Below are 24,590 nucleotides of genomic sequence, written 5' to 3'. Positions count from 1 at the left end.
AAGTGCGCATTTTTCTCTCTTTCTTGATCACAAACTTGCAACTCTTGTGCAACTTGTCGTAGAAAAAATGGGTAGTGAGAAACATCTCTCTGTTGGCATCATGCGGCATTTCGAGATTCTGTTTCTCCAATAAGTCAATCTGGTTGGATGCCTGTGAGTATCATGACCTGACAGGACTAGCTAAGAGGAAGAGCATGGCATGAGGGCAGGGCAGAGCACACGCTGTGTAGCTCTGTTAGATGAATCCTCCTCAGCTTGTTCCTAACACATTACAAGGGGAACTCAACAGTTATTTTGAAGACGGGTGCAAATTGTTCGCGTTCAAAATTTGTACTTTTGTACTACTTCTGTTGGAGGAGTAACATGGACAGGTCATTTAGCTTATCCTCTTAGACCCCACTTGTCAGTCTGTATGGATGTTATTTTTCCAATTTTCACGCCTCATAATACTGCGACTGAGATCTGAGAAACCTTCAGCAGCATATTAAGTGATTCACATTTTCACACGAACATGCATCAGTCACACTCGTATTAAAATCCAAAATTGTAGCTACATATCATTACATCTCTAGTTAACTCAGAAAGCAAAGTTTCACTTACACATACAGTTACCATCATACGTGTTCTTCTATGTACTGAGACACGCTGCGTATCCACCACACGAGTAGGCGCTATCTTTTTTTACCTTTTTATGCACGTCGCAAGCATGCATGGTTCACAAGTACCTCAGGTCGTCTGTCTCGTAATTCTTACTCGGATATATACACGTGAGCTAGACACGGTAACTGATGGTGGCTGATTACCTCATGCGGCACAAGGGTCTAGCAGATGGCGCAGGAGTTGGGGTTCTCCTCCATGCTCTGGACGTAGTAGTGGGTGTTCATGGGCGGGTAGTAGGCGCGGTACTGGTTCATCAGCTCGAGGATCTGCTGCTCCGTCGGCGCCGCCGCCTTCTTGCCGTCGCCGTCGTCCTTCTTCTTCTCCCCCTCGCCGTCCTTCTTCTTCTCCCCCTCGCCTTCCTTCTTGCCGTCGCCGTCCTTCTTGTCGCCTTCTCCCTCCTTCTTGGCCTCCCCGTCCTTCTTCTTCTCCTCCTCCTTCTTCTCGGGCTCCTTGGCCGGGCCGACCGAGTCGATGGTCGCCGCCCACGAGGCCTTGCGCAGCTTGCTCACCACGTTCACGGGGTCCACCATGCCGATCACCGTCATCTTGTGCGACGCCATGTCCACGGAGATGGCGTCGATCCCTGCAGGCCACCACGACGACAGGTCAGTCTCTTCGTCGTCTCTCTCCCATCGACGCAACGCATGGTCGGAAAACAGCAATTGGGGTTTGGGAAGAAACGAGCGGCTGCCGTGGTACCGGTGAGCGCCGAGACGGCCTTCATGGCCTTCTGCTTGTCCTTGTTGTCGTGCAGGTCCAGCTTCACCACGATTTTCTGCATCAAGAATCGAAGCACTCGTCAGAAAGCTGCTGAACGTACGGTTGGACTCTGTGCTGAGCAGAAGCGGAACAGGGGAAGCACAGATGAGCAAAGAGTAGAAATGCAGAGCGTAAAAGAGAAGGCGAAACGAATCATTCTTGGATTCCAACGAGAAGACCCCATGCCCCTGGAAAGGCGACCAGCTTTGTATACGGCGGAAAGAAACCAGGCCACGATCAATGCGAGCAGCACGAGCACGTCGTCTTACCTTCGACATGTCGCCGGAGGAGTGCGAGCACGGCCGGCGGCGCAGCAGAAGTCAGAAGAAAGTAGCTGCCGGCAGGAAGGAAGGGCGACGGGAATGGTGCCGAGGAGGTTGGTTGGGTGTCAGGAGTCAGGAGTCAGGACTGGAGAAAAGCAATGGTGGAGAGCGCGGAGGAAACACCAGGAGGAGAAGCTGTAATAAAGCAGCAGCAGCACAAGCAGCCGGGCGTGTCACGTATCAAAAAGGCAGGCAGGGAAGGAAAGGGAATGGCTACCGAAAGCTGGCCAAGAGCAAATCTCTGTTCTCTTCCTCCCAATTCGCTACTGGTGCATTATATTGTTGCCCCTCTTTTCTCAAAAGTTTTAGGGCCTTTTTGCTCACTGCCTATTTGCTCCCAAGACAGAGCAGGGCTGTGCTCTTCTTGTTCTTGCCCACTTCATTTTCTTACCATAATCCAACCGTACTTCCGTGCTCTATCAAGTTAGGTTTACCATGGTACTTCGGTCTATTTGGCCTATGAAAATTGAACTATTTGCTCTATCAAGCTTGGTGGGTTCCAGCACGAGCTAAACCTAGATAGGCATAAGAACTTCTCAACGGGCATGATGCCGATGCTATTCGCTGCTCCTTTTTCTAAACCTTCCCCCCTGTCCTTCTTGCTACCCTTTCTTACGTGGCATGATAGCGCTGAAGTGGATGGATTTGCTGCACTGGTTTGCAGCCTTATGTGCTGTTTGCATCCGGTCCGCCCGGGCACAGAAGTCCCGCGGAATCTCCATCCATGGACCTTCCACCATCAGCCGGGGTTTTTCCTTTTTGATAAGATATCAGCCGGGTGTTTGTGTGGACTTGTTTCACCCGTCAGGTATTTTCTACTTGCCATTTGTGTAAGTTGTACACTTGTACTGTAGCGGGAGTTTATTCAGCCACCGGAAATGGCATACATAGCATGACGCCAACGCCTGAACCGGCCTACGTGTATGGATTCTTGTGGGATTGTACCTACTCGTGCATTCGTCGAGCTGACGATAATTGAAATTTGAGAAGTCTGGGTGCAAGCTGCAAGGAATTATGTAAAAGCTATATGTTTTCTTTTTAAGTTTCTGCCATCTTCCAAATCCATTTTTTTCCTTACTTTCAACATTCCACGAGATCTTTTACAAATAGCTGCTGGTTATTCATCTTCTTATTTACATTTTTCAAAAACAGCCAAGGTTTTTTAAGGCATTTCAAGAGTTATTTATCAAGTGGCTAATGGTTTTTTTTAAAAAAATGGTTGAGGATTCTCAATTGCTCATCTGTTTCTTTTTGCCTATCTAGAAATGTCTAAATTAGAGTACAAAAATCCTCCGCCACTTGATAAGAAATTATGAAGAAAATACAGAACCCTTGGCATTTGAAAATGACGTTTGGTGAATCTTTGATATCATGTAGTGCGCATTTACCAGCCGATCTGTTTCTTTTATAAAGCACTCACACATTTTCAACTTTGAACTTTGTGGTTTTCAAACAACAGTTCACTTACTATAGTGCAAATTTTGTTGTAAAAACATGCTATCAGATCTGCATTTGAAAGTACCTTCATCGTTCTGGTGCTATATAAATAGTAAAGGAACTTACCCACTAGAAGTTTAGTTCTCATAGACTGCACCAGTCAGACAAAACACCTTATATTTTGATTTCTATAATAGAGTTCTTTAGTGAAATTCCTACAGTAAGGAGTGGTTCAGAAATTATTTGCATGCTAACATTATTGTGGCCCGTGGTGAGAGTCGGCAGCATCCATCAGGGAAAATATTTTTTGAAAAAAACCCCGGTGATAAACCCTATTCTCAGCTTTGCTGGTATTTTCCCAATTTAGTTTTTACTTGAAATTGTTTGTGATATATCTCGGCCGTCTATGATTGGGTGTCCTAATGATTGAGTTCCAAACAGAGGGACAAGGGCGTAACATCTGCAGCTGTGGCTCTCAGAAGAAGAGAAGCCATGCCCGCTAACGTTCCTCCAAATACGACAGGACACTCTGGCCTTTTACGACGTACGTACTCGTACGTAGGATTCTGCAAAATCAAACCCTGTAGAAATTCCGTGAAACTCCTACGCTCCGATCGAGCCGAGCCCTGTACCTGCCGTGGCGCGTCCTCGGTCTCGCGGTCTCGCGCCTCGCGCCTCGCGCCCGCTCGTCGCGTTTTTTCCCTCTGAAAATCCCATGTCAGCCTGAACCGCGAGCGGAGTACGCGCGTGAAGCGTGGATGTGGACCACTGGATCCCGTTCCTGCACCGGTGGTGGATGGGAGGTGGTGCGCCGCGCGTCGCGCCGCCGCCGATGCGCCGCCTAGCGGCCACTGGCCACTGCTTGCTTGGCTGCTTCCTGCTTGGATCCGGTCCCGGCTTCTGTTCGTGTTCGATGACGCAGAAGCTTCTAGGCCCACGATATTATGTGGTCTGGAGACATGCACGGCCCTGCCTACTGGTTTAAACTTGAGAGTGTCAAGCTCTGCAGTTCTGCAGATTTCAGAGTGAAACAAACCTATCAACCATGTACTGTACATCTGTTGTGGCAGTGGCACTAAGGACCAAATTTGGAAGAAAAGAACTTTTACAGTACGAGACAATTTCGGCCAAACTTTTCTAGAACTGTCCTGGGATTCGCGTTTATCCAGCCCGCGTATCTACGGCCGTCTAGCTAGCCTTTTACTACTATAGGTTTCAGGCCAAGGGGAACTGTAACTACTGTGTCGGAAAGTCTCATCTTTTTCCTCCACAGGCTTCATCCGTTCGGGAAATATGCTCCCGATCGCCATCTTGCAGAACGGACAGGGAACGCTATGGTATACATGTCTGCTTGCAGTTCAACTGCAAAATGATGAGAAACACTAGCCGACCGTAGCAGTTCATAGTCTAGGTTGACGATTTCGCGTGTCTATATTCAGCCTTTCAGGTGAGTGAAAGAAAGCTTCCATTTCTGGTGCGCATCATTGGCAACGGAAATGAGCTAGTTGCAGTGTGCTCATTGTTTGCGGGTGAATTTAAGGAATGCCATCGAACAACGCACGAACACTGGCGAGACCAGGAGAGTACGGAGAGGTAGACCCTGGAGGACGACCTGGCCAGCGGCTCGGCACTAATGCGGACGGTGACAGTGCAGGTTCTCCCTTTCACGTCAGACGGGGAGTAGCGAATATCACCTCGAGTAAAAGGGCAGAAAGTAAAGAAAGCTCAGGTAACCTTCAGAAAGGTGAAAATGGCGTCAAGAGTAACTGGGCTCCATTTTTACTACTAGAGCCTTCTTCAATGAATAGAGAGCGAATATCATTGGCAGGTATGTTCGAGGGAGCATGCGTGCGTGACTGACTGCATGCATGTAAATGTAACCTGTAAGGCTGACTCCAACGGAGCAGCCATCCGCCCAGCCAAAGCAAAAATGGCTCCCACACGGGTACTGTAGTGCTTGGATTGGGGTTCCAACGGGCAAGCCATTTGAGCCAGCCAAAATAGCGGCAGGAGAGAGAAGCAGCAAAACTGGATGGTACTGTAGCGCTAGCGATCGGTGTTGGGCCTTCCTTCTCCCCGTCCCGCTCCCCCTCCATCTCCGTCGCCTCCGCCCGAAGCCCGCCACCGCGCCTGCCCCCCCCCCCCGCCTCCCGCTCGACGCCGCGCCCCTGGGCCCCCTCCCCCACCCCCGCCGCCGCCCGACCGCGGCCGCGAGCCCGCCGCCGCCCGCCCCCCGTCTTGCCGCCGGCCCCGCCCCGGCCCCCGCCGCCTTCCGCCCGCCGGCGCGCCACTGCCCCCGCCCCCCCACCCCCGCCGCCCCCGCCCCCGCCGGCGCGCCACTGCCCCTGCCCCCCCCCACCCCCGCCGCCCGAAGCCCGCCGCCGCCGCGTCCCCTCCACGTCCGCCGCGTCCCCTCCCCGAGGCGGAGCTCCTCCTCCGCCGCCGCCGCCAGCCCGCCGCCGCGCCCGCCCCCCGCGCCCCTGCCGCCGCCGCCGCGCCCGCCCCCCGCGCCCCTGCCGCCGCCGCCGCGCCCGCCCCCGCCCGACGTCGCGCCCGTGCCCCCCCCCCCCCACCCCCGCCGCCCGAAGCCCGCCGCCGCCGCCAGCCCGCCGCCGCGCCCGCCCCCCGCGCCCCTGCCGCCGCCGCCGCGCCCGCCCCGCCCGACGTCGCGCCCGTGCCCCCCCCCCCACCCCCGCCGCCCGAAGCCCGCTGCCGCCGCGTCCCCTCCCCGAGGCGGAGCTCCTCCTCCGCCGCCGCCGCCAGCCTGCCGCCGCGCCCGCCCCCGCGCCCCTGCCGCCGCCGCCGCGCCCGCCCCCGCCCGACGTCGCGCCCCTGCCGCCGCCGCCGCGCCCGCCCCCGCCTTCCACCTGCTAGCGCGGCCCGTTTCCTTTCCGTGGCGCGAACCAGCCTGGCCAAGCTATTTTAGCTGCTCCGTTGGAAACTGCAGATCCATCCATAGCAATGTAAAATTGATGGGGCAGCCAAACACCGGGATGGATGGCCCAAATGGCTGCCACCCGTTGGAGTCAGCCTAAGAGAGCAATAGCATTGTATTGTCACGAGAGAGGCCCGGATATCAGCGATCGTGGCCCAAACGCAAATCACTAATTAGTTTGAATGGGCTGAGCGAGCTTACCAGAGAGAGACCGGACCACCATCGCGTAAGAGAAATTGGGCCGTGGGCCGTAGCCGCCACCTCGGTTGCACTCCGTTCTGTCAACTGGGCCAGTTTTGGGCGGCCGATTCCTGGCTGGCCACTGCAAACATATCATATTTTCTGATGGAGCAGCAGTGATCGAGAGAGAGCTCTCGCCCGAGTTGCAGCCACCCCGGGCAACAAGAGGAGTGTGCTGAGAACGGAACGAAGTGCCTGCCATCCTACTACTGTCGATTCCCAAAGTCAAAATCCTTCAGAAACTCAGCTGAGGCCCCGCTCACTTTCACACGATCACGCACCTGACACCTCCCTCCGCCGGCCGGTATTATTGGCCACTGCGCTCGGCCGGCGCTGGACGCGGCCTGGGCCTGCCTGCTCGATCAAGTGCGACCAGAAAGCACCGGGCCCTTTGCATGCATGCACGCACGCGAAGGCCGAAGAGCGCAGTGCGCCACCGAGAGGAAAAGGCGCCTGCAGGCTGCTGCATGCTGGTGCTGGCTGCCACCGACCTCACCAGCACAGCACGCGGTGTAAAAAAAGGAAAGCCGAAGAGCGTGTCAGCGACCACCCAGCCGTTCCCATTCGAGCGACGAGGGCCTCCGCCGGCCAAATGGCGGGACGAGGACGAACGCCGCCGCGGGACGGAGACCGGATGCATGATGCATGATGGCCGTCCAAATGGAGTCGCCAGGCACTAGTTTAGACCTGTCAGTGCGGCGCAGAGAGTAGACGTGCTGCAACAAGCAACCTGCCGTCAGTGTGCGCTGCGTGCAAGGTGTTGTAGGCGCGTAATCGATGTGCATAAGCACACCTGCGACCGTTTTAGGCGACACTTGCGATCATTGAGGCGCCAAAGGGCTCCCTCCTTTCCGTTTGTTTATTGGCTTTCCGGACGGGTTCACGCGCAGTTGCTTGGACGCAGCCGGCCAGCGGGTCGACATGCATGAGCATGATTCCCAGCCCTGTCGCTCCAAACGGCAACGGCACCAGTATAATTTGTAATGGCTGGGGTGAGCCTCCTGACCATTTGCCTCGACAAAAAGAAAGGTTAGATAATCCGTACGAAAACTGATTAGTACTGCTACCATGTATAGATAGTATTGGGTAGCGAATTATTTGGTGTGCAAAAGATAAATACACTGACACTACTCCATTTGTGTCGACCACCCCAGCCACCCACAGGCACACAGCCGCCAAAATATAGCTTCATCAGTAGCCGCGACCAACTAACAACCACCACCAAATTTGCATCGACCTCTCGTTCACCATGCCACGACAGACCTCGCACCCCTGGACACCCCCGGCCCCTACCCCCACCTTAAAAAAATAAAAAATGCATTTTGAGAAATCCAAAAATCAGATAACTTTTAGAATCGAGAATCCAAAATGGAGCCTTTAAAATAGGCCAAAAGCTGAAACAAACGGGGTCTTAGTATCACCTAGCCCGCGTGTCTCGCTCGACGCGACTATCCGTATCGCACTACCGTTGACGTACGCACAAGGTGATAGTTACGCATGGGTCCAAACAATACCAAGCGCTTCTCCAAACTTAAACCGCAACAGTTGCAACCCATGATGGTGACAATTATCAGGTTTGGCATATCACCAGGAGGTGTCAACCGGCATAAACCAAGACATAAGCCAACGTAGTGGCATTATCGGCCGCATATTTAGGGGGCCGGAGGGCACGGGCGCCTGTCCATGCAAACCCTAGCACAAATTAAATGCCTATTTGAATGCATTTAATTTGGACATAACAGGCTCCTACTACCCTTCCAAAGGCAGCCTAATGATCGAGCAATGACACCCTACCTAGTGCGATGGAAACGTGTCAACAGATGCGGATGGGACAAAGCCGCTCTAGCTAGCCTAAGCCCGGGTGTACGCTGTCCCTTTCCAAAAGGCATCCCACATCATTGTTAGCCGTAGCAGGCCCGTGGGTGGGATTTTAAACAAGATGCTCGTACCGCTTGGTAGGGTCTTCCGATTCCAAAAGGAAAAAAAAAAAAGAGAAGCTGCCCTAACCATCTTTACTATTCAACACGCACTTTTCTTCATTCCGATGCAATTAGCATCAATGCGGGGGTTTAAGAAACGTCGTCAACGCTGCGTGTGTGGGTACGTACGTGTGCGTGGTCCATCGCGGTAATGTTAATTGTGCTGAATATAGTGAGCTGATAATTCTTTGGATCCACTCTAATGTGGATAGGAAAAAAATTTAATGGTGTGCGCTAGGGATAGCCTACAACTACAAGTATCGAAAATATGGAGCTAGGTAGGAAAAAATTTACAGGTCTTTGCAGCTTTACGGTTTTTCTTTCCAAGAAGTTTGACGGTGTTTCCATCGACAATGTGTAGCAAAGATGTTTTTCCCCCATGATGCAAAGGAAAGGGTTAAACGGAAAAGGAGGGTAAATGGTTGAAAATTGAAATATATAAGACAGCATCTATGTTCTTTTTAAAAAAAGTGCATGCCTCATAATTAAATTATGGAGCACTATAAGTACCGACTTTGTCGTAATCGTCCACGGGTTCATCAATGATAGGTAAACCAAACCAAATCATCGCGCGCCGTTGCGTAAGACACCGGATGCCTTGCCAATTTTATGAATCTGTTTTCTAATTCCTCCTTGCATATATTTTCGTCGAATATATTGGGTTGGGTCGACGTGTATCCTACCGAGCATGAAGAGAAAGAGACCCATGCTTACATGGAGAGCATAGGTACTCAAGAATGCTTATGCTCTTAGAGTAATGACAGCTACGGTGTAAATCTATTCTGGTCTTGACAAATCTACGTGCAATGTGAAAGAGGTCTGATTTCGCCCTCTTCCATCAGGTTAGTTTGTTCTTGGTTTTCATCTAACCGCTAGCACACCTGCTGATCGCGTCCACGCAGGAAACGAAAAACTAATATAGCCGTTTGACTTTGCATGGCTGCCGATCCGATCCTCTCCAGATGGCGCTCCCTCTTTTTAAGGCCCCTCTCCATTTCTCGCCGCCTCCACATCTCCTCCTCAGCCCTTTCCTTCCACCGCACCACCACAGTACGCGCGAGCACAGCCTCCTCCTTCCCCGCCAGATCAGAAACTAGCCGGCCTATCCATGAAGGTCCTGATGTCGCGGCGGCGCGGCGCGGCCGGAGGGCTGCGCATCAAGAAGAAGGCCCGCGGCTTCATGTGCGGCTGCGGCGGCACCAAGTCGGTGTCAATCTCCGACGGCTCCGACAAGTCGCCCATGGCCACGCCGCAGACCGCCGCGTCGACCACTCCTCTTACGGCGAAGGTGTCCACCACCACCAGCACCGCGACGGCGAAGGCGATGAGGAGAAGAGCCGGCGGGGGCAGGCCGCCCGCGACGACGTCGTCGGCCGCGGAGGCCCCGTCGTCGCTCTCGTCCTCGTCCTTGTACGCCGACACCACCGACGACGGACCCAGCAGAATGGACAGCACGCCCAGCCTGTCCGCGCTCCTGCGCCAGCTCGGCGAGCTGGAGCGCAGCGTCCGCTGCCTGCACGCCGGCGGCAACGGAGCGGAAGCCGGCGCCGGCGCCAAGCAGCAGAACGGCGCCGGGGGCCGGCGGCACCGGCGGGCGGTGAGCGAGGGCGGCGGCGGCGGGTCCGGTCGCGTGGAGGAGAGCGTGGCGGTGGTGAAGGAGTCGGCGGACCCGCTGGCGGACTTCCGGCGGTCCATGCTGCAGATGATAGTGGAGAAGGAGATCGTGGGCGGGGCGGAGCTCCGGGAGCTGCTGCACCGGTTCCTGTCCCTGAACTCGCCGCGCCACCACCACCTGATCCTCCGCGCCTTCGCCGAGATCTGGGAGGAGGTGTTCGCCGGGTACGAGCGCACGCCGGACTTCCTCGCCGCGCAGCGCAGGAAGAAGAAGCACCTGGTGGCGGCGACGACGCGCGGCGCTTAACTTCCATCTGCTGCTCGATCGTATCGATCCGTCGACCGCTTCTTTTCCATCCGTCTGACGATTGACGAGCGAGCTGAGGCGAGGTTCGCGGTAGGGTTCTTATCTGTTTGGCTGATTGGTTTCTTGATTGACGCGCATTGGTTTCGTTTCATCATGCGTGTGTACAAACGATTGCGAACGGGCGAGAGCCGGTAGGAATGAACACGACCGAAGGCTCCAAATGCGTGCCTTGTGTTTCCTGAGCTTCTGCTGCCTCCAGAATTTCAGCGTACTGTTTTTCCCTCTGGTGAGATCCAGACTTCAATTCCAGAGCAGAGGTAGTGGTACAAGGTGCACTTGAGCTTTCTCCTCCATCTAATTCTATCCACGACGTCGCTTTCGGCCGTTGGTGAGGAATTGACGGATCAACCCGGTGCGCCTGTGGAGAGATGGCCAAACGGAGGAAAAGGCGCCGCCCGTGATCCCCGGGGGCGCTTGACTGCTCGTTGCTGGTAATGTGAGGAGCTCGTTCGTTGGTTGAAATGATGGCGCTGGCTTTCCGGCGTGCGCGAGAGGGGAAGGTGAACGCGTGCGCACCCGACCGATGGGGATCCGTCGCGCTCGCACGGGGGCGCATGGCCAAGGACGCGTGGTCCCTGCCGTGCGCGTGCGCGTCAAGGGGTGCTTCGGTGCATGCCGCGCGTGTTGGGGGGGAAGAGATGCGTCGCGTTGCATCGGTGGCGCCGCACGGACGCTCGGCGGGGGCGCTCTTTTGGAGTCAAGGCCACGGCCAAGCGCCGCGCACGTTTGGAGCTGGAGCAGATGAGCCGCTGCTTCTTTCGGCGGATTCAAGAATGGCCGGCCGCTAGATCCAGTTCCCGGCCGGTCCATTGCACGGTTGCCCTGCTGAGATGCGAGGTTTCCAATAAAATTCGGCATCTGAGGCTATATGCGTCGCAGAGGCTGGAACTATTTTTTTTTCTAAAAAAATTATGACATGCGGCATCTGAGGTAAAGAAAAGAGAACGTTCTGTTTGGATATATATATGTTGAACTACTGGAATTAAATCGGATACCAATGCGAATTAGAGAATGATCCTTTTAAAATAGTTTTGTGTAAGCCATTTTAAGGTTCATTTCACTGCGATCTAGTGTAAGCCATTTTAAGGTTCATATTGGCTTCTTAGGTGAAGGCACTTTTAATCTTTACCTGTTTGGTAGGCATCACTAAAAGTAGTTGGAAAAATCCAGCCCAACATGCTCTAATATTATTTGGATGTAGATGAAATTGCTATGTAAAATCCAATAAGGTGACGAATACCAAATCATGTCTCTATGCGCATATCATCACCAAATTGAGAATTAGCCTTTCTCTTCTCCTCTCCACTGTGACCGAGCCCTAGGGCTCCAACCCTTCCTTCACCGGTGTTGCAGGCATGGCCACTAGAGCACATCCCCAGTGTTGTGGATCGCATCCACTCATACCGAAGGTAGAGTTCGTATAGCGGCAATGAGAGCCGAGAAAGGGGGAGAGATGCAGGAGAGTGGGGGAGGACAATTTGAACATGATATGGAGCGAGAATGCTAGGATTTGCGGGAGGAAGTGCAATAGTATATCGAATACCGCTTGTTATTAGAGTGAATTTCTAATACCAAAGTTAACATAATACTGCTACACATTCTACATTGCTTTCTCCCCCGCGTCCCTCTCTCCTAGAGGCGACTCCGGGGCTTCCAGCCCACGCCCCCAAGGTCCGTCCGGGCCCGGCCGTGGCTGCTACCGCCGGCAAGCCGGCCGACGGTGGCCTGCGACGGCGCCGAAGCTGATGTTCGCGCGCTCCTCTCCCCCGTCCACTTCCCTTCCTCCCCCCTTCCCCTAGCCCTACCCCCACCATGGTTGTCCTCTATGGTTGCTTGCCGGCAGTGGTGAAGTGCTTCTCCGACTATTGCATCGCCAGATCTACCCTCTCCCATCCCGGATCTACCTTCTCCCATCCTGGATCTATAGTCTCCATGGTTGGGGCGGTCGTATTCCTCTCCAACCTCAGGTCGTCCCCTCCGTCATCAGTTTGGACCACCATGGCTCACCTCTACTGGTCTCAGGGCGGCCGCTTACCGAAGGACGTCTGCCATCGGGTGTCGGCGCGGCTACCCTATCCGTATCTGACCGTCCTTCGATTGTGCTGCGAGGAGCTCCCGGTCCCCCGTTGCGCGGATCCGCGTTTTACGATTTTGGGGCGGCGGCCTAGGCTGCCGGTGTGGCTTTCTTCGCAGGTACAGCTCGTCGCGTCTCTATGCTCTACGATGGCTGCCGCCATTGCTCGATGCTGCGGTCTTTGTCACCGCCTATTCTTGGTCGCCTCTGCTTGTGCGTTTGCTAGTCGTCACCGCTGCTCCGAGGGGGTTCCTGTGCTGGTCGTTGTTTCCAGGAAGATGCTCGCATTGCGTATGCGCTCCTTGTGGTGGCCATGGTTTGCTTGCTATCATTGTGTTATGCTAGGTCTCCGTGAAGTGTGATGTGAGGTTGGGGTTGGATGCCGCAAGCGAAAGCTCGACCCGACATCTATATTGGTGCTGACCACGGCTGCGTCCGCGAGCATAGCATAGTAAGCCAAGCTCCTTGGTCTCACTGGGTGAAAGCTCTGTCTGCTCCTGGAGCAGACGGACAACGGCGGCATCCTTAACGTCGTGTTCTCCTTGGAAGTATTGTCTTGCATGACCGTTCAAATCCCACTTCCGGTGACCGCGGATTTTCTCGACAGTGGATACGGTCTCTTTGTATCCGCAGGGTGTAAGTAGGTGTCCATGTGGGTGGTGTGCTCATGGTTTCTTTATTGCTTGATGTTGTTGTGCCGTGTTGTGTGCCACTGTTTATGTGACGGCTTTGTAACCTTGCGCTTTGAGGGTTCTTCAAAATTGTATTGCTATAATTCTCTTTCTTTTAATAAAATACGTGCTCAAGCACGGTCACGAAAAGAATTTGTAATACCAATTCACGTACCATCACAACAGCATATATCAGGTGCACGAATTCTATTTCTTGGTGCCATATAGGCTCAGACGGACATGTGCAGCCGAAAACTAATGCAGGCCCCCACGCGCAGATTAATGCGGAAGGCCTAGCACCGTGCGAACCTCTCCCCGGGCTCAGATTAATTGACGGGCCGGCATCACGCGCGCGAGGAGGAGGAACTTGGTGGACTTTTCCACGCGTGCTGGGCTGCTAGCGGCCCAGCCAAACCCTGAGTGCCGTGCACCGCGTAGGATTCGCTCGTCCTCGGCCGTATGGGGCCTCGGGCGGGCCGGCCCGGCCGGAAGCCGAGCGCAACCGAGTCCAAAGCACGGTCACGCAAAAAGCGGTCGCTTTCATTGTATCGTGCCCGCACAAAAGGAAAACAGCAGCCACACGCGACGCGCGGTCAACTCTCTCGCTCGGCCTCTGAGTCTGCCTGCTGCTGTGCAGTGGCAGCCGAAGGGCCCAGAAAAATGCTGCACGGCCCGGCCCACCCCGCATCGCCGCCGGCCGCCGCCGCCGCCATGGCCGCCGGCGGGCAGCCGCTGGTGGTGACGCTCAACTGCCTCGACGACCCGTCCCTGGAGCAGGACGCCCTGTCCGGCGCCGCGGCCGTGGAGCACGCGCCGCTCTCGGCGCTCTCCGCGGGCCGCGTCGAGGCCGCCGCCGCCGTCCTGCTCCCCTCGCTCGCCTTCCTCCCGCGCGCCGCGCAGCGCAGGCTCCGGCCCTGGCAGCTCCTGCTCTGCCTCGGCTCCCCGGACCGCGCCGCCGACGCCGCCGCTGCCGCCGAGCTCGGCCTCCGCCTCGTCCACGTCGACGCCAACCGCGCCGAGGAGGTCGCCGACACCGTCATGGCGCTCTTCCTGGGGCTCCTCCGCCGCACGCACCTCCTCTCCCGCCACGCCTCCTCCTCGTCCCCGTCCGCCGGGTGGCTCGGCTCCGTCCAGCCGCTGTGCCGGGGCATGCGCCGATGCCGGGGGCTTGTGCTGGGCATCGTCGGCGTCAACGCCGCCGCGCGCTGCCTCGCCACGCGCAGCCTCGCCTTCCGCATGAGCGTCCTCTACTTCGATCCCCTATACGAGGTACCGGATCCGCCGCCAATACACTTTCAGACAGTGTGATCTGCTCTCTAGTTTTCAGTTTTGCTGTCTAGGATTGAAATGCTGTTGTCTGCCTGTGCATTGTTAGCTAAGGTGATTTCAAAACTTCTCAAGTGTGTTCTGTATGATTAGAAGATAACGCTCACTACTTTCCTGCGTTCCTTTCATGTAAAGGTGATCTGATTTGGCTTCTAGTAATCAAGTGTATTATCGCCTGGCTACTTGTAGATTTAGTGGTCCTATTTTTGTGTGTTGCCTCGTTGGTGGCATTAGTTGAACTCCTGTTATCTTGGAGCTTTAGTACCTTATCATAACATGGAGATCTGATTGTTGTGTTTGTTGCCTCATGGGTGGCATTAGTTGAACTCCTGTTATGTCTAACAAGAATATGTTCATACCTGAATAAATTTCTACAACCACTTTATGTTGGACCTTTAGTACCTTATCATAACTCATAAGATGGAGATCTGATTGTGCCTGAGCTCCGTCAAACACTTTTGAGACCTTTGACTATTTTTTCTACCTGTCCATAAGATTTTAACTAGAGAAATTTACATTCAAATGATCAGATAAAAGATAATTCTGCTAGGTTGAAGCCATAAGTTGCAGTATTCAGTTTGATTTGGTTTCAAAAATAGAATCAGTTAGTTTTATATCTTCAGTTCTGGTACTTTTACTGCAAATTCCATAGTATTACTGCAGCTGTATCAACTTTCATGGTGTATCTAGTATTGGACACATGTAATCTTTATAATAAAGTTAGAGCATGGTAGAGATGAATAGGTCTGACCAGTTGATTGTTATGGTGTTACATGAAGGCTACTGGGAAAATAAAGCGTCCTTCCATTGTATTTCCTTCTGCGGCAAGAAGAATGGATACTCTCAATGATTTATTGGCAGCAAGTGATCTTGTTTCGCTTCATTGTGCATTGACAAATGATACAACACATATACTTAATGCTGAGCGCCTGCAGCACATAAAGCCTGGTAAGATCTAAGATGGTTCCTTCCCTGCTTCCTTTTTTTCTGTTTTAGCCCCTCTATTGGGCAGGTCCATGCTCTGTGAACTATGAACTTGTTTATGTGGTTTCTTTCTTCATGCTATAACACACTTTGGACGGCTACCTTTTGAGCAATGCAGGAGCTTTCATTGTCAATACTGGCGGCTGTCAGCTCATAGATGATTGCGCCCTCAAACAACTCTTGATTGATGGCACTATAGCTGGATGTGCATTAGATGGTGCTGAAGGTCCACAGTGGATGGAAGCATGGGTATGGAATTTACTTTTGTCACAATTGCTATTATTTGGATATTCATATATACTAATTATACTATACAATATCATCTGATGGACTGGTTTGTTCTTCCCAATAGGTTTCCACGTTTGTTCTTCCCAATAGGTTTCCACTGAAATATATTTTCATCTTGTGTTTTGAAGCAGTGTATGCTACAACATGTAATTCATTCCATTTGTGACATGTGCTGCCTTTTAGCATACACTAATAGCTCAGTGGGGATGGGGGTAGGGAAAAAATTGAAGTGGTACATCAATATGAATCTTGTTCCATACACTCTAATGAGTTTTTCGAGTCATAGACTAAACAATCAGCTTCTAGCTCGTAGATCCAAAAGAATGGAAGTACAAATGGTATCCTATCAGAGATAGGGACAAACAACTGATATGCTTTTGTAGTTTCCTTGCTCCGTGCACTTGCTATGGTCACTTTACTTGTTATATCCCAACAGGCAAGTCGCCTTTCTAACAAATGATTTACAATACTAATTATGCCTTTGTTGGTCACCCACAGGTGCGCGAGATGCCAAATGTGTTAATTCTTCCTCGAAGTGCAGACTACAGTGAGGAAGTGTGGATGGAGATCAGAGAGAAAGCTATTGCAATATTGCAGTCCTTTCTCTATGATGGTGTTGTTCCAAACAATGTTATTTCAGATGAAGATGAAGAGATAAGTGAAGTGGGATATGAAGATGATCAATTTGGCAAACAAGAAAAAGATCATGCTTTACAGGTTTGTGATGGTGAGCAGCAGACAGCAGACAGCCAATCAACTACAGAATATGACAAGAGAAGAGCCATCTCGCAGCCTGAAGAGCCTCAAGCTTCTGCACAATCTCATAGTATTGGCTCCAGATCTGAAGGGAGGCGCAGCCGATCTGGAAAGAAAGGGAAAAAGAGGCCTGCTCGCCGCAGATCGCAACAGAAAATGGATGAACTGTCAACTCTAGAAGGAGGAAGCAACTATTCTTCACGCAGAGATGATGATAACCAAGTGTTAAGTTCTAGTTCACGATTTGCATCACCTGAGGACTCAAAAAATAAGCAGAAATCTTCTGCTGAATCTCCAATGGAGATAATTTCTGAAAATAAGTTGCCTGCAGGGCTTGGCAGAAAGCTTCCTGAGAAGCTAAAAGAAGGTTTTGTTATTGCTCTAAAGGCAAGAGATAATTCAGGATTTTATGTTTCAAGACAGAGGGTCGCTGGTGATGGTTGGTATCTTGATGTGATACCAAATGCTACAAAGAGGGATCCTGCTGCTCAGTTCCTAGTCACTTTCAGAAACAAGGTGATGTTTTTCTTTGCCTTTCTGTGTCTCCAGTTCTATTTTAGCCTTGTTGTTTCTTAAACTGCCAGGTAATTTGGGTACCTGACACATACAGATACTGAAAATATCTTTTATACTCATCAGGACACTATGGGATTGCGATCTTTTGTTGCTGGAGGAAAGCTATTGCAGGTATCACCATTTTATTAGTACTCTTTACCTTAAAAAGTGAGATCTGAATATTCGTATTCTTACAAATGTTAGTGAAGTAAGGAGGATACAGGCAAGCACTATGCACTGTGTGCGTTTGGTAGTAATTGGTACTCCTAAATTTAATTGGGCATATGTGCTCACATCCATCTCGATGCTAGTCACATGTATCTACATAATTCCATGCCTTTTGAAAACGGGTACTCTTGCTATCTGTCAAACTGCTCCTTAGGCCATATACATCTTGGATGTAGAGGCTGGGATAATATTTATTCCAGCATCTAAAAATCGGCTAAACTGCTCCTTGTTTCATCCTTCTATTTGTTGAATGATTTACATGTGCTTTTCCCATGCCCAATCTATAGCAGCAAGTTTGAATGGTCGATAAATGAAACTTCCTTGTTTGGTTTGTAACCCATGATCCCTATATCTCCCTCAACCCTTTTTATTCGATATGTTTGACCCCAAATTGAAAAGATCTGTAGATAGATACTTCATCTCAGAGTTCTGGTATCTCATCTGCATTTATTGTATACCCTACGTTTTACAAGACATGATCTCGCTGTTCAATTGGTGGCCAAGGTTAAAATGGAGTACTTCAGGAAATGAACAAATGTAATGTGGCAACATAATTAAATTAATTAGGGGTATGTAGTCATCTTATGCTGTTACTTATAACCCCGAAAGTCTAATTTGTCAAATAAAAGAACGAAATGGGGTGGGGGTGGGGGGAGTAGATGCTCATCATGTGAAGTGAAATGCTTGATCAATGTTGGTGTTTCTATATGTTTGACTGGCTTTCATGACATTGTCAGGCTAATAATAAGATGGAGTTCGTCTTCGCAAGTCATTCTTTTGATGTTTGCGAGAGCTGGATGCTGGATGGGTCCCTGTCGGAATGCTGCAAACTGATCAATCGCAAAAATTCTTCTGTATGTCCATTTGCCATCACCATTCTAAACACAATAACATCAAGATGAATTTAACATACACAAATGCCCCTATTAGTATGTTGGATAAAAATACATGCATTGATACTACTATGTGTTTGTTTATACCTTTCCTGATGGCTAAAATTTTCTGCAGGCTGTACTGGAGGTCCATTTTGAGATCATCGGAGCCCCGAGTGAAGAAGATGGTGTGATTAGGTGGCTTGATTAATATATCTGATTTAGGGCTATGACGTTTTTAGAAAAAAAATAGGGCTATGCTGCCAAAGCAATTGATCTGATGTTGTCCTCGGGTTAGGTCTGCTCCGTATTTTTCTATTGCCAAATATTCAGTTTTGGCTGTTGTTCTAGTAGACTAGTGCCTGCACCCAGCATATGTCACTGAAACTTTTTAGCAGTCTGCTTGTTGTAGGTCGCATCTGTATTTTAAATCTTCAGTAGGACAAAGTTACTACGGAGTATCCCCGTGCAAAATTAAATAAGACTGCTTGCAAAGTGTGGATTACTCGACCACTACAATTTATTTCCTTTGGTTTACTGAAAGGTAGGATCAAACTATACCACACTGAATATTACATGATCAGTATCAAGGTGCACGGTGTTTCAGTGTTTCCAGGCGACCAGGCCAGTCATTTCTTTCTCTGCTTGGCCTTGGCCTTCTCCTTGTCGATCTCCTCCTTCCACAGCACGGGCCAGTTGGCCCTGGCCTCGTCGATGCCGAGCAGCGAGCCTTCCTTGTCGGGGTCCCAGCTCGCCGACAGCGTGCCGTAGGCGATGCCCAGCGCCGACGTGCCGAAGGCGACGAGGATGGTCAGCAGCGGCACCCACGCCGGCACGTCCACCCCCTGCCCGCGCTTGAGCGCGTCGTACGCGTTGAGCAGCGCCACGCCCGACGCCATGGGCACGCCCACCGCGAACATGATCCGGCGCAGGATGCGGTCGAACACTGGCTGCGGCAGCTCGTCGTCGTCGCCGCCGCCGCCGCCGTCGTTCTTGTCGGTGCTGCGGCCGCTGCCGTCGGGCTTCGCGAGCGACGCTTCCTCCATCATCAGCAGCTGCTGCTGCCGGTGCTGCAGGTCCTGCTGCCGCCGCCGCTCCTGCTGCTTCTCCTTCCGGGTGGCCTTCCTCTCGGACGGCGCCGCGCCGGCGCCGATGCTGCTGTCCGTGGCCGCCGAGCGGACGGTTCGGGCGGCGCGTCGTCGCCTGGAGAGCGGCGAGAGGCTGAGGCTGGGCGTGGGCGGGTTAAGCGCCCGTGGGTGGGGTGGTTTCGCGGCCGGGAGAGCCGCTTGGTGGAGTAAGGCCGCCATGTTTACCCCGTTGTGGACGACGACGAGCTCTCTCGTGGTGTGGTGCTTTAGAGCGTGGTCTCGCCGGTGATGAATGGCCCTTATCGCCTTGAGCGAGTGGTGGCGCGTACTTCGTGTCGTGTGTGTTGAAGATATGCTCTTTTGGTCATCTGGATAACACATCGGCCGGGCCCACAGAAAATATCCCTTGTGGACAAAGGGGGGTGTCCACGGAAAATATCTCATGCCAACAAGCGCAGGCCCACCTTGTAGTGAGAAGGCCGCTGTCAGGTCAGCCTGGCGTTCGCAAAGCTCTGGAACGTTGGTACGAGCCATTGCTCACCGTCACGAATTCTACTCCCCTCCGCTGCGAAGGGAACGACAATTCAAAGCAGCAGGCTACGAGCGATCCGTTGCTGCCGGGGCGGGGGGGGGGGGGTGGCGGCGGTGGACAGCAACGACTACGCCGGCGGCTACGGCCCCGCGAGACCGCAAGGGCTGATTCGCGCGGGCTTCTGCCGGAGCTCGATGTGTTCGTGTAAGCCAGCAGAGATTTGCATCAGCCGGCAGCCGGCCATGGAAACCTTAACCGCCTCTCACCCGAAAACCAGTTCCTGGTGTTCACGAATCACGTGTGCGCTCGGTCCCTTCGTTGGGAAGGATTGCCCAGAAACTATTGGGCCCAAAATGATGGCAGACACACAGGCATTGAGCTGGACCGACGAGGCTCCTTTATAGTAGGAAACGAGCACCAGAGGCGATTCGTGCAAGTGGCTCGAAAAGTGTCATGGCGGTTGGATCCAGAGAGGAGGCGTAACACGGCGCTAGTTTCTTCCTTCAGGAAGTGGCAAGACGCAAGACATGCCGGGTGTGTACCTTTGTTAGGTAGAATCGTGCATAGAAGGTGGCCATCGAGGATCAGCTGGTGGCACAGTCGTTGGCTTTCAAGAACACCGTACACTTGTGTTATTAACCACCGCTGTCACAGAACAAATGCAGCCGCAATACAAGGGAAGGGAGATCTCAGCTTGTACCAAACACATCTCGCTATTAGCATCCCAGCGTCCCAGATTGTTGCTCGGCGTCGCGTGGCCCGCTTCCATCACCTGCAGTGCTCGCGCTCGTAGCTATCCGACTCCCGAGGGGACAGGTCCCGGGCGAGCTTGAATTCCTGCGGGCGATTGCATTCTCAAAGTGGTCAGTGTCAGAGAACCTAATGCACTTGCGAAGCTAAAACTGATATCGTAATCGGCGTACGTCTCGCTGTATCTGGTCGTCTTCGAGCATGTGAACCACGTGCGCCATCGTGGGTCTCTGGCTGCCCTCCGGGTCGACGCACCGGAGCGCGGCGAGGACCGCACGCTTCAGGGCCTTGGACGGCGGCGGCTCCGGCAGCCGGGGGTCCAGCACCTCCTCCACCCTCCGCTCGGCGACCATGTGCTTCAGCCACTCCACCAGGTTCACCTGCATAGAGATTAGAGAGCAGCATTTTTGCATTGCCACAGAATGGAATGCTTCAGCTCCTCAGCGGCTCAGCCACAGGGATCCCTAATGAAGCGTTGTACGAAGAGCAGCTGGTAGGGAGCTCACCTCGTCGGCTGGTCTTGTGTAGTCCACCGGAGTCCTGCCGGTTATGACCTCCATGACCAGCACTCCGAAGCTGTAAACGTCGCTCCGCTCGTTCAGCATCCCGGTTTTCGCGTACTCCGGCGCCACATACCTGCAACACAGCAAACGCTGTAACCAGTGTGGAACTAGAACAGCAGCAGCAGCAGCCCTCCCTGCAAGAACGGAGGGAAACCAACACTGACCCGAACGTCCCCATGACACGAGTGGTGACGAAGGACCTCTCCGAGCAGAGAAGCTTGGCGAGCCCGAAATCCGACACCTTGGCGTTCCACTGCCGGTCCATAAGGATGTTGCTGGATTTGATGTCGCGGTGGACTATCTTGGGCTCCAGCCCTTCGTGAAGGTAGGCTAACCTGAATCGCCAGAGAGTTGCACATGAGTGTCGTTGGCGTAATTCAGTTTTCGACGGACAGATGTGACAGTGTGGTGCAGACAATGCTGCTTTCGGAGATAAGTTGCAACTTTCCTAATCATCGCCATTAAGAGCAGCACTGGTGTACCGTGTCAACGAAACTTCAATGTTTTCTGGTCATCTTAAATTCAGTCCGGACACTAGACAGGCAAACTAGTACTACGGATAAAGCAAATAAAAGCGTTACCCTTTAGCTGTTCCAAGGAGTATGCGCATCCTGATGTCCCAGGTCAGTGGACTGATCTCACTGTCATCGTGGTGCAGCCACTTGTCCAGATTACTGTTCTCCATGTACTGGTAGACAAGCATCCTGATGATGTGGCCACAGCAATGATTTGAGTAAAAAAATACTGGCAATGACTAATGAGGTTCAGGCATGTAAACCGAACGGTATTTGCACTGTACCTGCAAGCTGCCTCGCTGCAGTAGCCGAGCAAACTGACCAGATTCTTGTGCCGGACACGCCCGATCGTCTGAACCTCCTTCCTGAAATCTTTCTCCGCCTGGCCTCTGATGAAACATACAAAAAAATAGTGATCCTTTTTATTCTTTCCTTTTTTTATCTCCATCCTGACGAATTGGTAAATGGTAAAGCAGCATCTGTCACCGAAGAGCAGAGTAGGACTCGATTTGAAATTTTTTGGGGTCCCAGGAGGAGGAGCAATTTACTACCCCTGACGCAGAATTCAAATGTAACAACTACCTATTTTCATGCGCCCAACTAACTCAAATGTGCATATGGTTAATGAGGGTTTTTTTTTGCAAAATTTGAAATGAGCGCCATTTTTTCTATGAGATCGAGTAACTAGAAAATCGATGACAGATCATACGATCAAAAGCTCAGCAACTGAACTAGAAAAGTTTTGCGTGCGAATTCTGTTTGCTTCGAATCTAACTGCAAATCCAAACGGACAAAATCCGGAAGCGGAGGAACGAAGTTTACCGGTTGTTGTGGAGGTTTTTGATGGCGACGGCGGTGCCGTCCCGGAGCACGCCCTTGTATACGACGCCGTAGCCACCTTCGCCCATCACGTTCGCGGCGGCAAGCCCGGCCGTGGCCTCCTCCATTTCCCGGCGCGTGTACCGCCGGCCCCAGCCGCGCCGCGCCGCCTCTGGAACCTCCGCGTCGCTGCCGCCGCCGTCGCCGCCGCTGTCGATGCTCCCGCCGTCGCCGCCGCTGCTCGTCGCCGTCTCAACGCTCGTCCTCGCGAAATGCCCCGCCAGGATCAGCGGCGCCTTCTGCTCCGCCTTGATGGCCTCGATCGGCGGCGGGCGCCACGGTGCGGCGGCCTCCTCCGCGTCCTTTGCCGGCGGCATTGCCACCGCCTGGTGATGCTGATGCGCGTGCACGCGGTGCCTGAGGGACTTGCTGGCGCCGGGGCGGTGCGCGGGCGGGGCGAGGCGAGGGGCGCGGTGCCGGCGGCAGCGGCGGCAGAGGCAAACGATGACGCAGAGCAGGGCGAGGGCGGCCGCCGCGGCGCCGGCGGCGACGAGGACCCAGGCGCGGAGGCCGAGGACGGGGGTGCGCTGCGAGAGCCAGGCGTTCGGGACGCCGACGCCCAGTACGGACGTCGTGGCGCCGCCCTGCTGCTCGTGCTGCGGGTGGAGGTGGTGGTGCGGCGCGGGCGGGGGGCGGGGGTGGCGGCGCGGGGCGCTGCTCGCCACGGGCCGCGCGGCGGGCGGGGGCAGCGTCCTCGACGGAGCAGGCATGGCCGCGCGCCGACGCTCTGAGCTGTGGAAGCTCAGCTTGGTTGGGTTGCCTATTTAATTAGGGCTTTTTCTCTCTTTTTTTTCTAGTTAAAGGGTCTAGTTTTCTGCGGTGTTGCTGCGGTGGATGTGCGTTTTGTTTTACCAAATCTAGCCGTTTAGATCCACCTGAAACTCTCTTTCAAGATCATTTCCAAATTGATGACACGAGGGCACCAGTCAGTTTACGGAGCCCTTTTGATACTCCAGGTCTTTTGATAAAACCAACTATTTTCTCCCGATACAAGTGGATTACAGCAGGAAACAATTTCTGTTTCCTAGCACGTTTTATGAGCAAATTTCTATGACGTTTTGTTGCTAAAACTCATGTCGCCGCTTTTCCTATCACGACGACTTACAGCAAGATGAACTGACAACTGAAACACGGTCCAGCAGGGTCCCTATACTCGGATCGCTACCCTAGAGGTCCCAACTTTTCTCCCTTAGTCCCATCTCCCACGGGTGTGGTAGGGCGGTTCTTCCTCCTCCCTGCCCGCCCACCTTCCCATGCCCAATTCCATCTCCACGCCGGTGGATTCGGCGACCCCTGCGCAAAATTGCTTGCCGCTCGCCTGAATCGTCGGCAGATCCGAGCTCCGTTCTTCCCCTTGCAGCGGACGAAGGCGAGGGCGTCGAGGCCCGAGCCTGCAGATGGGGTCGCTCCTTTCCCTTCCCTCCTCCAAATCGATGGCAGCTCCTGATCCCTCTGCGCCCTCCTGAGCTCGAGAAAGAAAAATCCTTGAACGGCCTCGGTGCACGGGGTCGATTCTGTCGATTCCGCCGCCGATTCCTCGGCCTCTACCCCATGCGCCGCCCTACCTGCAGTTCTGTGCTTGATTTCCTCTAGAGTCCAGTCGATGGACCGGTGGCCGGCGGGAACATGCACGTGGAGCAAAGGAAAGGAGCAGCTAGCAGCCATAGGCGGAGGGATGAGTGGCTCGCTGCTCGCTCGTAGTTGACCGTGGCAAAAAAAAAGAAAATACTGATTCACTGACAGGTGGATCCCATTTGTTATAGCAAAGTAGGGGCTGCTATATAGGGACCATTGATGGAGCCATGAGCACCAGGAAGACTCTCTTCTTAAACAGGAATCATAAAGTAGAATCTATTGTTGGAGTTGCTTTTAGCAACCTATTGCTAAAGGCGCGTTCCCTGACTAACATACACAACAGAAGGCGCGTTCCCTGACTAACATACACAACAGAAGAGTACATGATCGGCGCCCTCTAGCTCTCGGGAACGAAGGGTGCATTTCTCATGATTAGGAAGACCATGCCGCCGTAGTTGATCTGAGGTAGAACAACGTTTTGACCCTGTTTGGGAGGATTTTTACCAGTTTCGGCTTTATATATTTTGCGTAAATCGAAATACAGGAGTGTGAATCCGTTTTGCAGGGTAAAAATGAACTAGAAGTTGGATGAAATCATTTTTTTAGCTTCACTGGCTTCG

General features: G+C 53.0%; 5 protein-coding genes across 5 annotated transcripts; 2 read left to right on the top strand and 3 right to left on the bottom strand.

Annotated features, from left to right (window-relative positions):
• Positions 1–531: 531 nt before the first annotated feature.
• Positions 532–1,963, bottom strand: LOC112878210 (heavy metal-associated isoprenylated plant protein 39-like). Its single transcript, XM_025942643.1, has 3 exons — positions 1,689–1,963; positions 1,360–1,435; positions 532–1,243 (listed from the first exon to the last, which is right to left on the bottom strand). Exons 1-3 carry the CDS (start codon positions 1,695–1,697, stop codon positions 822–824), a joined length of 507 nt encoding a protein of 168 aa, XP_025798428.1. The 5' UTR covers positions 1,698–1,963; the 3' UTR covers positions 532–821.
• A 7,040-nt stretch (positions 1,964–9,003) lies between these two features.
• LOC112875047 (transcription repressor OFP8-like) lies at positions 9,004–10,496 on the top strand. The gene is made up of 2 exons (XM_025938729.1): positions 9,004–9,175; positions 9,296–10,496. Exon 2 carries the CDS (start codon positions 9,442–9,444, stop codon positions 10,252–10,254), a length of 813 nt encoding a protein of 270 aa, XP_025794514.1. The 5' UTR covers positions 9,004–9,175; positions 9,296–9,441; the 3' UTR covers positions 10,255–10,496.
• A 3,152-nt stretch (positions 10,497–13,648) lies between these two features.
• LOC112875045 (C-terminal binding protein AN-like) lies at positions 13,649–18,563 on the top strand. The gene is made up of 7 exons (XM_025938727.1): positions 13,649–14,328; positions 15,165–15,333; positions 15,488–15,618; positions 16,156–16,929; positions 17,053–17,100; positions 17,934–18,050; positions 18,205–18,563. Exons 1-7 carry the CDS (start codon positions 13,720–13,722, stop codon positions 18,277–18,279), a joined length of 1,923 nt encoding a protein of 640 aa, XP_025794512.1. The 5' UTR covers positions 13,649–13,719; the 3' UTR covers positions 18,280–18,563.
• LOC112875046 (protein PAM68, chloroplastic) lies at positions 18,554–19,491 on the bottom strand. Its single transcript, XM_025938728.1, has one exon. It carries the CDS (start codon positions 19,373–19,375, stop codon positions 18,698–18,700), a length of 678 nt encoding a protein of 225 aa, XP_025794513.1. The 5' UTR covers positions 19,376–19,491; the 3' UTR covers positions 18,554–18,697.
• Positions 19,492–20,277: 786 nt separating this feature from the next.
• Positions 20,278–24,107, bottom strand: LOC112877565 (probable serine/threonine-protein kinase At1g01540). The gene is made up of 7 exons (XM_025941903.1): positions 22,339–24,107; positions 21,801–21,905; positions 21,583–21,705; positions 21,166–21,336; positions 20,945–21,074; positions 20,612–20,818; positions 20,278–20,525 (listed from the first exon to the last, which is right to left on the bottom strand). The coding sequence occupies exons 1-7, from the start codon at positions 23,103–23,105 to the stop codon at positions 20,457–20,459; spliced, it is 1,572 nt and encodes a 523-aa protein (XP_025797688.1). The 5' UTR covers positions 23,106–24,107; the 3' UTR covers positions 20,278–20,456.
• Positions 24,108–24,590: the final 483 nt, after the last annotated feature.

The sequence above is a fragment of the Panicum hallii genome, chromosome 9, assembly GCF_002211085.1.
Source record: "Panicum hallii strain FIL2 chromosome 9, PHallii_v3.1, whole genome shotgun sequence".
Classification (NCBI taxonomy): domain Eukaryota; kingdom Viridiplantae; phylum Streptophyta; class Magnoliopsida; order Poales; family Poaceae; genus Panicum; species Panicum hallii.
This window is presented reverse-complemented; position numbering and strand designations above follow the sequence as displayed.